A 15,234-nucleotide genomic window follows, 5' to 3' on the forward strand; every position below is an offset into this window, starting at 1 on the left:
ACGGTTTTGTATCTTATCACCAACACTTAGTCCAAGAAGTAAGAGGGAGAAGAAAAAGAAAGAAGTTCTTGAGCATAAACCTTTTCTCTTTAATGCCAAAACTGCTTTTTTGGACCTGAGCTCAAAAAGGGAAGGCTTTGTTCTCGTGTGTCTTCAGCACTATTTAAAACTCTCCTAGCAAATCATCTTGCAATGGAGGGAATGTCCTACTATCCACTTAAAAAACTGCAGGATGATTTCAGTTTGCATTGTGCAGATGACAGCTTAGCTGCCTTATTTACTGGTAACAAAACCTACAGCCAGTTATCACCATCAGTCACAACTACCTAGAGAATGGTGCTGAGGTGACCAAGATTCAAGACTTTGCTCTATTCCTGATCACAGCCTTATCTGGAAATCACGTGCTAGCAGCACAGAGTAAGTGCCCCAAATAAATATCTAATAACTGATCACAACAATAAGAACTAGCATGGGTTGGGGTAGAAGCAGGAAGAATCAAGCATTCTTTACTACCAGGAATCCAAGACAAAAAATAATTACTGCTGAATGTCCGTGTGCTCTGCAATGAATTATGAACAGTTTCAGTTCAGTGTATAAAAAACAGCAATGCGGGCTCGGCATGGTGGCTCACACCTGTAAGCCTGGCATTCTGGGAGGCCAAGGCGGGTGGACTGCTTGAGCCCAGGAGTTGGAGACCGGCTTAGGCAACATGGCGAAACTCTGTCACTACAAAAAAAAAAAAAAAAAATTTTTGCCAGGCACAGTGGCATGCACCTGTGGTCCCAGCTACGCAGGAGGCTGAAGTGAAAGGATACACTGAGCCCGCTAAGGTTGACGCTGCAGTGAGTCATGATCATGTCACTGCACTTCAGCCTGGCTGAAGGAGTGAGACCCTGTCTCAGAAAAAAGAGGAAGAAAAAAAAAAAGAAGAAAAACAGCAATAAGCAAGGTGGTTTCTGTGAATACAATTCAAGTTGGTGCAATTACAATGATTAAATCAGTTAAACAATCTTATTCCAAGTCTATTTGAAAGTCATAATTTTTTAGAACTTGAGCCCAAAATAATAGGATTAATAGTGAAATGCAGTTGCATTTTCTAGTAGCTGTCAACTCTATCCAAATTACATGAAAAAACCCCCAAAATATAATTAAATGTAAATTTTCACAATTAGGAAGCAATATGATTGTTACCAAGCGATGCATTTTTAACTTAAAAAAAAAAGATGCATACATGTTTATTTACAAAAAGGTCTTTATAAATAAACACAGGAAGAAGTCAAAGAAGAAGCTTTTTTAGAGGTTATATCCAAAAATGTCCCTTCTTTATACAACTAACATTAAGAAGAAAAAGATAGCTTTTAATAGCAAAGTTGTCAAAAAATTAAAGTTACTTTAAAAACTGCCCCCTAAGGTAGTATTTGCTAAACACAAACATGCTAATGACTTTGACCTAATTTATTTTCTCCAATTTGCAAAATAATATTCTCCTAGCAGTTATTAAGCTTTTTTAAAAACAGATTTTCTCATCACTTAATGTTGCTTGACAAACATGATTTCTTTTTTCTAAGCTTTTGTTGCTTTTCATTTGCATTTCTCTTTATAGTTGTTACCCAGGTTTAAAATTCCAAGAGTTTCTAAGTTCAAAAAACTAATTGTTGTTTCAATAATTACAGCTAAACTTAGCCACAAGAAGTAATTTCCAAGTTAAATTTTTGGAGAGTTGCTAGAGCTTGAATGGAACTGAGAGATTATGTAAACCAACCTTTTCTTTTCACAGATGAGAAAACAAGACCAAGAAACCTGCATTAGGTCACAGAGATGAGAACCCTGAGGAGATGCTTTATCCCATATCACAGAATTTTGAAAGTTGCCATTTTCTATTTTTCTAGTAAATCATTTCAAAATAACAGGGGAAAATGTATTGTTATCAAGATGATGTATTATCTACACAAACTGCCTTTGCTAACCTAGTGATAAGTAGCACAGCAACCTTGGGGGAGGCTCTTAACCTCATTCTAAAAGGTTAAAGGTTTAAGTAGTGAGCATAGACAGTTACTTGCAAGAGTATTATCTACAGTTAGTATTAACTGAATACTTTTCTGGATCAAGAATGGTGCTTCATTATACCACCACCGACCCCATTTTAGAGACAAGAAATTCAAGGTTCAGAGAAGTGACTTCCCTGGGGTCCAAGTAGCTAACAGGTCTAATTCCTAGGGCCCAGGTTCTTTTTTTTTTTTGAGATGGAGTTTTCGTCATGTCACCCAGGCTGGAGAGCAGTGGCACGATCTCAGCTCACTGCAACCTCTGCCTTCCAGTTTCAAGTGATTCTCCTGCCTCAGCCTCCCGAGAAGCTGGGATTACAGGCACACACCACCAAGCCCGGCTAATTTTTGTATTTTTAGTAGAGACGGGGTTTCACCATGTTGGCCTGGCTGGTCTCGAACTCCTGACTTCAGGTGATCCACCCGCCTCAGCCTCCCGAAGTGCTGGGATTACGGGCGTGAGCCACGGCACCCAGCAAGGCCCAGGTTCTTAATCACTACAGTGCATGGTCTCTGAAATGGAAACATGTAGTTCCAAAACCAAATTCAGGACCACAGTGGATGGAATTCATTTTGCCATGAGAGCACTTCCCAATCTGTGAACCTCTGAAACTACATGGAGCTACTGAAGTACAAAAGCCACAGCTCCCAGATTTGTGACCCCAGACTGTCTTGTCCCAGCTCTGATGTAAATCCTTCTTGGGGCCTCCTGACCCACTTCCTAACACTCTGTGGTTACCTGTGAAATTACAAAGGCTTTTTTATTTTGTCCTAAGCGCTGAGATTCAAGGATTGGCCAGTGGGGGCAATACGAGGCAGAGAGCTCTGCGTGGCTCTCTCTCTGGCCAGAGCCAGAAATCATGTCCCAGCTTGGTCCCTGGACCCTGCCTCCACTCTGACCGAGTTACCTGAACTACACTTGCAGTCCTCCATGCCATCCTAAGACTGCTGATTTCTGGGCCTGTGTGTTCTCCACCCACCCCTAGGCCACAAAACCTCCTTGCAAGTTCCTTTCACCTGGTTCATTCCTCCACGTTTATCGGGACTTGGCTTGGTGCTCCACCTCACATTTCCCAAAAAAGCCTCCTGATGCCTCCCCGACTCACAGTGGACGGGGGCCTGCACTGTCTGTCATCAGGTAAGCTCCTCCACAGGCAAGTGATGGAGACTTCCCTCCTGCTGTGTCCCCAGCACCTGGTGCCTGGCTGGCAGCTCTGAGTGTTTCTTGAAGGCATGGACATCTCCTCAGGAGTGACAGCAGGACTGAAGACACATGCTCTGGCATGCTTACTGATCTGCCCTTTCATTTCTCAAGAAAGAACATCCATTGATCCCACAAAAAGGGATGTGAGTGACCTGCACATCTAACGTGCTTGCTCACCTACAACCTGTCAGCTTGCTGGGACCCTGTCTGTGGAGGTCCAGCAGCTGACATAAATCTTGTGATGCTTACATCGTCATCAAGCTCTCTGCTTGAAGTATCTGAGCATATCTGTTGTCTGACCTGTGAAGGTCTCGGATTATTCTCAAGGACAGTAATATGTAGGTTGGCAGCAACATTTTTTTCCCTGAGACCACACCTCTGAGCTTTTAACACAAAATAAGAAAATCTGATTCACTTTACAATAATGTGTGCTTTACAAACATCTCTTTGTAAACACTGTCGTTCAGAAAGACCTGACTACATGTACAATGATAGAGAAAAAAACTAAAAAGGCTTAAAAGTAGCAAATCTAACTCAGATATCGAGGAACTTGTTAAACCAGAGTTCGGCAGAATTCACAGTACAGCACTGATTTCTACAAAGCCACATTTATTTTTTAGTGGAATACCAATAATTCTTTATTGCAAAGAGAATAAAAACAAAACAAACAAAACCTCACCACGGAGCTGGAAGGAGTATTCTAGATAGAGGTAAGAGCATTGGGCACGCCGAGAAAGAAGGGTGATCAGCTGCAGGACAGAGCTGGAATTCAGCTGGTCAGCAGTCCAACCAGAGAAGCCATTTCAAATGCCTTATCTATGTATTCATGCCAATACTTCTTATAAAATAAATTTTTAAATAAAAATTGTTTTCTTTAAAAAAAAAAAAAAAAAGAAGGGTCAGTTGAGGGACTAAAACTGAGCACGATGCCGAATGACGGGAGCAGACCATTCTGAGGGGCTGCTGAAAGTGAGCAGAAGCCTGAGTCCTAAGGGTTTCTGAACTGCATTATGGAGTCTGGACTTCATTCTGAGGGTGAAGAAAAGGTTGACAGTGGGTTGACAGTGGCCTGACCCTGGGTTAGCAGTCATGGCAGTGGAGGAAGTTGGATGGATTCTCAGGCTACTAGGAGAGTGGCAATAACAAGAACTGGTGACTGATTGGAAGCTGAAGGTGTGAAAGCCAGAAGAGTAAAAGCACAGCAATTAAAGAGACAATGGCAGTGTTTACCCTGATGGGCACCCTAAACCACATGGAGATCTGAATGCAAGGATGAAGAGGCTGAGCAGGGCAGAGATGCAGCCTGGACATGTGACTGCCACAGTGCCTGGCAGAGGGGTCCCTCCTGGAGGAACTATCCTGGAGAAAGTTGTATGCAGGATTCTGTCACTAAAGCCAAGATGTCTTAGGCACCACAGTATCAATGAGTCAGCAAAGATACGGCTGATAATCTCTTAACAAATCCTTTTCTTCCTGGTTAAAGACTAGCTTTCCTTCAATCTTTGTACAAAACTTGAAATTTGGTTATTTAAGAATCTAGACCTGGCCGGGCGTGGTGGCTCACACCTGTAATCTCAGCACTTTGGGAAGCTGAGGCGGGTGGATTACCTGAGGTCAGGAGTTCAAGACCAGCCTGGCCAACATGGTGAAACCCTGTCTCTACTAAAAATACAAAAATTTAAAAAGTTGGAAGTGGTGGCAGGCGCCTGTAATCCCAGCTACTCAAGAGGCTGAGGCAGGAGAATTGCCTGAACCCGGGAGGCGGAGGTTGTGGTGAACCAAGATTGTGCCATTGCACTCCAGCCTGGGCAACAAGAGCGAAACTCCATCTCAACAACAACAAAAAAAGAAGAATCTAGACCCTTGGAGCAAGAAAAATATCTTTAAGACTCCGTCTCGAAAAAAAAATAGAAAAATTTTTTTTTAAAAACCGGAAAAGATCAGTATATTAGTGGTAGTGGTGATTATTATGCATTTTAAAGAAACTGCAAGGTATAAAATGACTCAGGTCAACAATAACAAAAAAGATTTCTCCACACAGATAATAGATAAGGCATTCGGTAAGCAGCATCCATTTTTATGTAATTCTAAAGTACATATTTATTCAGTATCATCAAGGCTACAGAAATACATCTTACAGAAAAGTTAGAGGTTTACCACTTCAAAGATCAAGACACTTTCTATAACTATCTTGGATAGTAATTTTCCTTAATCTATATTACAAGCTTTCCAACTTCACTTCACTGAGTATATTTTTAAATGGCAGAGGCTACCCTAGATGGAACTAATTGTACCAATGCTAGGTGGCCCCCGACTGCAATGTTTTGAGTCCTATTCTCCCTCTCTCCTCTCACTGTCAGGTGTGCCAACACTGCTGCCTTTGGGGAACCTGCCTCTTGCAGGACTCACACCGCCACCCCTTCTAACTGGCTGCTTCTAATTGCTGCATGTTAGGAACACCACATGAACAACACTGCATGAACAACATCTGAAATAAGTATCAATCCTGAGCAAATGCCCTGGGAACTCTACTAAGTGTAAAATCAAAGTGCTTCAAAGCACATATTTTGTTACAGGTCCTTTGGCTGCTTAGAGTATTTTTTCTTACTTCTTAGTGCTAACCCATGTTCTAGATAAGAGAGGCTGCTGGGTTTACTTACCAACAGTAAACTTTAAAATGTTTTGTTACATGGGTTCTTGGCTTCTGCAATCTCATGGAGTACTTGCCTAACAAATATTTTCTTCAATGGAAATGTGAACTTTTATTTATCCCAAGTTGAATTATGATCAAATTAATGAATTTTGGATGAAGTAGGGTTATCAGATAAGAATTCTAAAAATGATATCTTAAGTTTAGATGACATTCTGAGAACTTTAAAAATAAGAATAATTATATTAATGCATGACACCTTTATGTGTATATTTATTCACAGATGTATGTGTGAATATATAAATGCATATATATACACACACGCACTCTTAACTCCCTATTAAGTACAGAATAATTATATACACATAGCAGACTCTTCTTACCTATAAAGTTGTCATGCAGTATAGCTATTTGCTCTCTACTACATTAAGCTGTCCTATTTCACTCGAGCCACCAGGCACGTCTACAAGTCCAGGTACCTCTGAATGAGTCTATCACAAATCTACAGTGTTGAAACACCATAGTCTAGACTTTTGCCATTTAACACCTTTTCAGCTATGTCCTAAACTACGTCTGACTAAACAGGAAAAACAGTGGATCCACTAATTTGAACATGCCATGCCATTATCGCTCTCATTCATTTATTCAACAAATATTTATGCAGTGTCTACCCTATGCCAGGCATCCTGCTAGGTGCTAGGGGGAAGGCAGTCATTCATCAAATGAGGTAACAAATGTAAAAACACAACACTTGACAGTAGGGACACCCTGCTACAAAGCCAGTCTGGGCGGATGAGGGAAAGCTTCCCTGAGGAAGTGTCAATGAGTTAAGATTTTAACAACGAGGAGCTGACTTTATGGAAAAACAGTGTTCCTGGCAGAGGGAGCATGTGAGGGCCCTATAGCAGAAGGCAGTGAGTGAGTCTGAGGAAATGAAAGCATGCAACCCTGCCATGGAACAAGGGCAAGTGTGAGCTGAGATGGGCCTGGAGAAGCACACAGGGGCCCAACCGGGCAGGGACTCGGTCAGGCATGTTAAAGATTTCCTGGTCTTTATCCAAATGGAAGCCATCTGAACCCCTGATCTTTATCCAAATGGAAGCCATATGAACATCTTAAAATTAAATTACATTTACTTTTCTGGAGGGAGGAAGTTATGATCAGATTTACATTTGGAAATGATCACTCTGGCCACCTAATACAGATTGGAACGGACAGCAAAGGAGAAAGGACACAGGGATCAGGCAAGGAGGCCACTAAGTTAGTGGAAATGAGAGACAACGGGCACCTGGCTAGGGGTGTGATAACAGGTCAAACTGCCAGCACCTAAGGATGGACTGAATCTGACGAGGTGAGAGGAGGAGGTGTCAAGGGTGACTCCTGGGTTCTGGTTCTGCCATTTAATGAGCAGGGAACATGTTAGGAGAAGGTTTAGGGAAGATCTTTAATTTGGTTTTAGACATCTGACTGCGCAGAAGTCATGTAGCCAGGTGTAGGTCTGGACTTTAGGAGAGATCATGGTTAGGACAATAAATTCTGCAATCATTTGTAAATGGTCCATAACTGATCTAAGGGCATTAATAAGACTGGGGTGGGGATGGACAAGACAGAATGAGAGAAGGCCTAGGACCACCCTGGGAATCTTCCAGTATCAATGTTCAAGAGAATGAAGATGGGCGCCACAGAAGAAGTGTCATGGTTAAGTAGAAAATCAGGAGGGGCTTACCAATTAACTCAAATAATTAGACACTTTCAAATACCAGGAATTCAGTTTTCTCAATATTTGACAGTTTGAGCATGGCTCCAATTATTTTGTAACTACACTAATTATTAGAAGGCTCACATTATATAAAATTGGTCAATATTATCAATGACTGCTTGCTAAATGCCAACTACTGCTATTAAACATCAAGCAATGGTCTGGCCGCAGTGGCTCATTTCTGTAATCCCAGCACTTTGGGAGGCCAAGGTGGGTGGATCACTTGAGGTCAGGAGTTCAAGATCAGCCTGGCCAACATGGTGAAACCCTGTCTCTACAAAAAAATACAAAAATTAACTGGGCATGGTGGGGCATGCCTGTAATCCCAGCAAGCTACTCGGGAGGCTAGGCAGGAGAACTGCTTGAACCTAGGAGGCAGAGGCTGCAGTGAGCAAAGATTGCGCCACTGCACTCCAGCCTGGGCAACAGAGCAAGACTCCGTCTCAAAAATAAATAAATAAATACCAAACGATATACAAAAACTCCTAAAAAAAGACAGTTCTTGCCTTCAAAACTCGTCTTAAGCTAGATCATGATTAAAATCACACTACAGTAAGTTAATCTTCAGATATACTAATTTAACCACTTTTGGAAAATTAATTCATGTTAACATTTCTGGGTACCTAATATTCATGGGTGCCAGACACTAGTCTAGATGCTGGGAGATGGTGCAAAGAATCAGATAAAGTTCCTGGTCTGTTAACAACTGATGTTTAGTATTCAGAATACCATAAGACCAGTTTGAAGATTATGTGTTAACATATAACTTACATTATTGTTTAGGCAATGAAGAAAAGTAAAGCCAGACACAGTGGCTTGCACCCATAGTTCCAGCTATGTGGAAAGATCACCTGAGCCCAGGAGTTCGATTCCAGCCTGGGCAACATAGTGAGAACCCATTTCTAATTTAAAAATAAAAACAGAAAAGTAATGATAACATCTGTCAAGAGCAAAGCTTCCACCTACACCCCAGTACTGACCCTGTTCTCACTCCATGTCTATCCATCATTATGCTTACAAGTGATGAACTTAGTTAACGCACTAACTACAGTACTGTGTAGGCTGTACCATGTGGCTCCAAGCACTTTCTCCAGTCTTCAAGAGGTCTGGTGGCTTAGTAATTCCCAGGTGACAGATGTGTACTTGCAGAATTATACACTTGGTGAGTTTTAACAATTCCCCTTAGTATTCTACAACATCTCGACATCTCGATCAAATTAACATCTGCATCAAACCAGCCTGGTATTCCAAAGGACTCAATCACTAACAATACAGAACTCCCTTCCATACCAAACATAACTCAATCACCTATGACATGCCATAGAGTAAATAAAGACAAGGCTATCTTCTTGATCATCTTATGCCCTAAAGAATATTTTATATTTCTCCATGTTGTTTTCGTAACTAGTAGAGTTGCTGTTACTAATAATAAAGACAGAATTTCAGAACTAGCAGTAGCAGATGTTGAATTTCTTGCTCCCCGTATCTCCTTTTTAATTTTCCCTTGGAAGAAAAAAAAATGCCTGAACATGCAGTTTTGTATATATTCTTATCAGAAAATAGGCAGAAATAGTTTGAAACTAATATGTTGTATCCCCTCTGTATCCCCATCTCTCTTATAGCACTTAACACGGTATTGTGAAACATGTTCATACTACAACCTACCGACAGAAACAGCTTGTGCACTCATGATCTTTTTCTCCACCACTCAAGACCACCACCTTGCAGAAGTTCATAAATGTTGAATGGATGAAATCTAAAACAATAACAAAGGGGTAGGGTCTAGCAATACTAAAAGTTTCTCTTCCTGTGTGATTACCATGAATGAACCATATTAATTTCAGCTTATCTCCTTTCACTTACGATTTAATACAGCACAAATAAATAAATCTAAGAAACATTCAACACTAATGACTAACCCTCTTTGGCTGACATGATAGGGTGATCCAAATACAGTTTACTTGTATTACATACACAAGGCCATACCTATTATATACATTATATATATATATACCTATTATATATATTAGAATAATATATATAATATATTAGAATAATATAATAGAATAATTATATTATTCTATTATATATATTAGAATAATATATATTCTATTATATTATTCTATTAGAATAATATAATAGAATAATTATATTATTCTATTATATATATTAGAATAATATATATTCTATTATATTATTCTATTAGAATAATATATATAATATATTAGAATAATATAATAGAAACATACCTATTATATACATTAACAGGCAAACTTAGCACAGGGTAGAGACCTAGCTCATGGTCTATTAGAATGCCTGCAAAACAAATTTCTCCTTAAAAATAATCAATTAATTTGATTATTAATTTGAAAAAAGAAAATGGAAGAAGCAGAGTAGTGGAAAGAAATGGACTGTGGAGTCAGACTGACTTGGGATTGAATCCTAGCTGTCTTCTAGTTGTGTAATCATGAGGCTTTACCATCTCAGATGAGTTTGCACCTACAGAAAACAGAAATTACACTATCTTAGGGGGCTGCAGTGATGATCAAATGAGATTATATATAAACATATATATAATACATATAATAGATATCATACACACACACAGAAGGCAAAAGAGTTGATTATGTAAAAGGTATCTAGGCATATCTATATGCTCAATGAGTATGTTTTAAGCCACAGATAAAATCCTAATATATTTTTGCAAACTGAAAAGAGTATCTGACTAATCTCATGCTTTGCAATGAACCATTTACTAATTCCGGCCCTGATTATTTCTTTCATGATTAAACATGTTCTTAAATAATTTCTTAAAGACAACTTTGGGTTACTCCTAATCTTACACATTTCCTCACATTAATAGTCTAACATTTACATGTTTAAGTTGCTTTAGCTTTTAACTTAGGATATAGAAAGAGGCGAGGACTAAAGAAAACAACCAAGTCTATACTTGATATATTTGATAGAAGCAAAGAATTCCAAGATTAGAGGTGTAATATACACGCAGTTCCTAAGCAGCCTCTAGAGACTACTACTTTTCCATGACACATTTTCCCATCGCCTTCTGTATAACAGACAGCCCTCAACCCAAGAAGATGACTGGAGTACAAAATGCAAAAGAGGTGCTTTCTACCTGAGAGCATTTCTGAATGCCCCATATTTTTCCTCATGGTAATCCATTCCCCATTAACTACCTTGCCACCCCCTCATTTCTTCCTTTGGGATGCACACAGCCAGTGTCAAGGACTGATTAGCCGACTCAGCCTAGGCAAGCTGTAGCTGGTTTTTTTTTTGCTCTTGTTGAAAGCAAAAAAACACTCCTTTCTTCCCACATTTTGAAATCTGCAAGTTGACAAGTCAGTGGCCATTTCTAAAATATGCAACATATTATGTTCGAGGTGCTATGGAAGTTGTAAAAGAATATCAATGAACAGGGCTACTTCCTGTTTTTCGTATCTAACAAAATGGAGTTTTAGTGTATTGGAAATCGTATATTAAGGAATGTTGGTTAACCAGTCACTCTTGCCAAAATCAGATATGAAAAGAAAATAAAAGTTGGCAACAATTCTAGCTCTGATATTTCTCTTCCAGAATTATATTAAGGTTCATCTTTGAAGAATGCATTAATTTTCTTATCTGATTTAAAATGAAACTGACACCATTCTTAACTAAAAACTTACAAATTCACGGAAGACTAACTTATGTGACTACCTTTATTTTTATAAAGTCACCCACTTAATATTTTAAGAGTAATTTTTAGGTAATAATGCTCTTATACCTCCTTAGTAAAAGGTCACTAAATCATATTTTTAGCCTAATAGCTTTAAAAAGGAAGTGAAATCTGAGGGCTATATGAGGATATAAAAGCAGCCTGTGAAATACCTTTAGTTTTAAACAAAAACTAACATTAACAAGTACAGCATATCTTGTTCTTTCACGGGGCCAGCAAATTGATAGTTTGGTTTTTTAAGTTACAAAAATAGGATGGGGTAATTATATCTACCAAACTCACAATAGGCTGTTCAATGGAGAGTAACACTGTAATTTTTCTTCAAAGACAGTAAATAGGAAGAAAAAGCCCCTAAATTCTGTAATATAAGGAAAAATTCCAAACCCTTGGGCGCCACTTACAGGCACTTTCACTGATTTCAGCTATCACCCTGAAAAAGAGGGACAAACTTAAAATCTTCTATTTAAATACGAGTATTATTTATTTATATAAATTCTAATTCAAAGTATATTTTCTACATTCAAAGATCACAAGGAAATTCTAAAATTAAAAAAAAGATCACAGAACTCTCAAATATTTCAAAATCTTAGATTTTCCTCTTGGAAGTATGAATGTAACTTAACTGTCAAAAACAAGTAAAACATAAAGTTCAATTGATATTTTATTGAGTTGGCTATAATTAAGGGTTTTTTTCCTAAAACTTTAATTTAAATGGTAAGTAATAGTGTAGCATAACCAACATGCAATACAAAATATACACACACAAATAAGATACAAGCCCTTTCCCCACAAAGTTTTATACGAACAGATTCAAATGAATTTCAACCCAATTGTTAAGAAAAAAAAAATTCACTATATTTCATAAGGTTAGGGAATCAACATTTTATTATAAATGAAATCTTTACGTATGACATTTGGGATAAACCAACAGCATTCTGACTCGTAAAAATAATTTCTTTAAAAAAGATTATCCTTACTAGCCCATTATTTTCTTATACTGTGCAATTATAATCTACACCTTAAGCAAAGGGGAAAAAACCTCGGTTACAAAACGCAAATACTAAGCATGGATTACTTAGTCCCTAAATTCTATCTGCCTCCACCTTAGTCCTCTTATTTTGTGTCAAGAGACAACATTAAACAATTTCAGTACATTATTTTTACAGTGGATGCTCTTCTACTATATTCACAGCTCATTAACAGTACTAGAATGCTGACGTTTGCTAAATTATTTATTGTATCCAAAAAGTTAGGTCTCAATAGATACAATTTCTTAAATTTGGGGTTAAAAATTTTTATCTGGAATTCATTTAAAGTAGAAGTTGCCTTCAAAGAATTATTCCAGTTAAGTTTTAATACAATCTGCACAGAAACAGGAAAACTATAGAGGTACATAACTCTTGTAAGAATAAATTACATGTACAAGTGCACACAAAACTGTATCAGTCACAAATCTCCTTTGGTCTCAGTAGTGCCATGGTACAGTGCGAAGCATATTTTTTAGTTCTTGGGGGGAGGAAGGGGACTTCCAAATACTAAATGGATCGTGATTTTAAGCAAATAATCAAATGCACAAAAAATGCCAGATCACTTTAGATAATTAATCCAAACCAAGGACTCCTACTGTCAAATTCGTCTCACAAAATGACACGCTTTATTCTCATAATAAAGGTCAGGGAATTCTACAGGGCCACGAGGGACTATCACAAAAACATTTCCAGCAACTCAAAATACCCATCAAGACTTTGTGCTTTGCATACGTTAATCAGATTTTTAAAAAACAAACAAACAAGGATGTAGCTGTCACACTTAAAAGAATTTCCTTTAACATAAAAATTTCCAGTAGCCAAAAATGGGCGAGGCCAATAAACCGCTGGTCTAAATTACCTTACACATACTGTACTTCATATGCACCAGAAGACGCATCTGAGCCGAAGCCCACCGCACTGTGGCCCCTGGAATTCAGCGGGCGGCCCGCGCCAGGGCACCGAGCAGGAAGCACTGCACCCGCGCCGCGGTCCCCGGGCCAAGCCGGAGGGGCTGCGGGGAGCAGTCACCACTGCTTTGAAACTGAATGGCTGACACATCCGGTCCTGGCTCTTACACCACTCCGCCAAATGCAAACTTCAAAGGCCAAACTCCAAACAGAAGTCACTCAAGTGACTTAGCAGTGCAGTTCGCATTCCCAGGAACACTCAAAGCCCCTTGGGGGCTGCAATTAGACAAACCGCACTTCCTAAAAGACTGCAAGCCTCCGCGAGTGTGCAGCCTCCCGCCGCACCGCTTTGACAGGCGTTACCGAGCCGTCCTCCTGGAGCCCTGCGGCCGGCGCTGGGGGCGCGCCGCCTGCGTCCGGGCCCAGCCCGCGGTACCTGCCTAGGGACTCGAGTCCCGGGCGGGCCGAGGGGCTCTGCCTGTCACGGCCGCTGGGACCTGCTACTTTCTCTTCGGCCCTCTCAGTCTCCCACCCGACCTCGGGCTTCCCACCCACCCCGCCCCTCTTCCGACCACCGCCCGCCTCAGGCTCGGGCCTCGCCCCCCAGTGCCTTTGCCCCGGGGACAACCGTCCGGGGGCGCCGCCGCAGGGCCGTGCCCCGCCCCCGGGCTCCTCGGAGAGCCCCGATTCCAGCAGTCCCACAAAGCCAGCCGTGGCCCCCTACACCTTTTCGCAACGGTTCCCCGCAGAGAGGCTCGCACGCCTGTCACATGTCTGCAAACAATAACAAACTCTTCCGCACGTCCCCGTCCGGTCCCCCAGGCTGGGTCCGGGGCGCCGCCCGACTCCGAAGGGGTCGGGGGGTGCTCAAGGGCGTAGGTCCCGGCGAGCGGCGCGTAGCCTCGCTGCGCTGAACCCCGGGACGCCGTGCATGGTGCCCGGGGTTCATTCATTGCCCTCTGCCCGCTCTCCAAGTCCCCGCCGCGACCCCAGCCGCGCTGCTCACCCGGCGGGGGCCGCTGCAGGAGACGGCTCGGCGGCGGGCGCCCGCTTCTCCCCGGGCTCGGCCGCTGCGGGACTCGAGGCGCCGCTGTCCGGCGCCGCCACCGACTCGGCAAGGTGGGCGCCGCCGCGGCTCGCGGCTCCGTGGGGCGGCGGCACCGCCACAGGCTGGAAGCCGGTCCCACTCCCCGCTGCGTCCGCGGGCTCCGGCGACGGGGAAGTCGAGGAGGCCGGCGGTGAGGCGGCAAGGAAGAGCGGCTGCTCAGGCAGCTGGTCCAGCTCCACACTCCGCACTTTGCGCAGCTGCCGCCGCCGCCAGTCCGCCCGCTCGCGGCCCCCGCTGCCCGCCTCCCGCAGCAGTCCCGCGGCAGCCGCGGGCGCGCTGCTCGCCTTGAGGGCTCCTCCGCCGCCGCCCGCCTCAGGGCTCGCAGCCCCGGCGCCCGGGAATCCCGACGACGAGGCGCGATTCCCCGCCGCCGCCGCCATTTTCTCTCGCGGGCTACATTCGCTCGGCCCCTGCGAGGGAGGGAGGGGGCGGGGAGAGCGCAGGGGGCGGGCACTGCGCCGCCAGCGTAAGGCCTCCTGCGCCAACTGCGTGAGCGCGGCCCGCCGGGCGCCTGGCCTGGACTGACCGACGGGCGGGCGCACTGGGTCCGGCCTGCGGCAGAGGTGTGGGTGGAGGACGGCCCGGCGGCCGCAGGTGGGAGGGAGTGGGCTGTGCTCTCCGCCGGGCGAGAGGGCGGGCGGGCGAGGTGGACTGGGAGGCGGAGGGGGCGGGGGCGGGGGCGGAGGCGTGGGCGCCCGGGACTCTGCGCGCTGCACGCGCCGCGCCGCCAGGTAGTCCCGGCCGCACCGGCGACAGGAGGAGCCTTGGCGGCAGCGCTGCGCCGCTTCCTCTCGGCAATCTC

The 15,234-nt window shown here is 42.8% G+C and overlaps 1 protein-coding gene across 2 annotated transcripts in view; it reads right to left on the reverse strand.

Annotated features, from left to right (window-relative positions):
• Window positions 1-14,853, reverse strand: part of MAP3K1 (mitogen-activated protein kinase kinase kinase 1) — an 80,777-nt gene extending 65,924 nt beyond the window's left edge. The window contains exon 1 of one of the 2 annotated variants that reach the window (XM_054685083.2): window positions 14,331-14,849. In XM_054685083.2, the coding sequence (XP_054541058.2) occupies window positions 14,331-14,812 (482 nt within the window). In that variant the 5' untranslated portion in view covers window positions 14,813-14,849. Of the gene's footprint in view, window positions 1-14,330 lie in introns of both variants that reach the window. The other variant, XM_054685084.2, reaches the window with a different exon arrangement.
• Window positions 14,854-15,234: the final 381 nt, after the last annotated feature.

The sequence above is a fragment of the Pan troglodytes genome, chromosome 4 (genome assembly GCF_028858775.2).
Source record: "Pan troglodytes isolate AG18354 chromosome 4, NHGRI_mPanTro3-v2.0_pri, whole genome shotgun sequence".
Lineage (NCBI taxonomy): Eukaryota > Metazoa > Chordata > Mammalia > Primates > Hominidae > Pan > Pan troglodytes.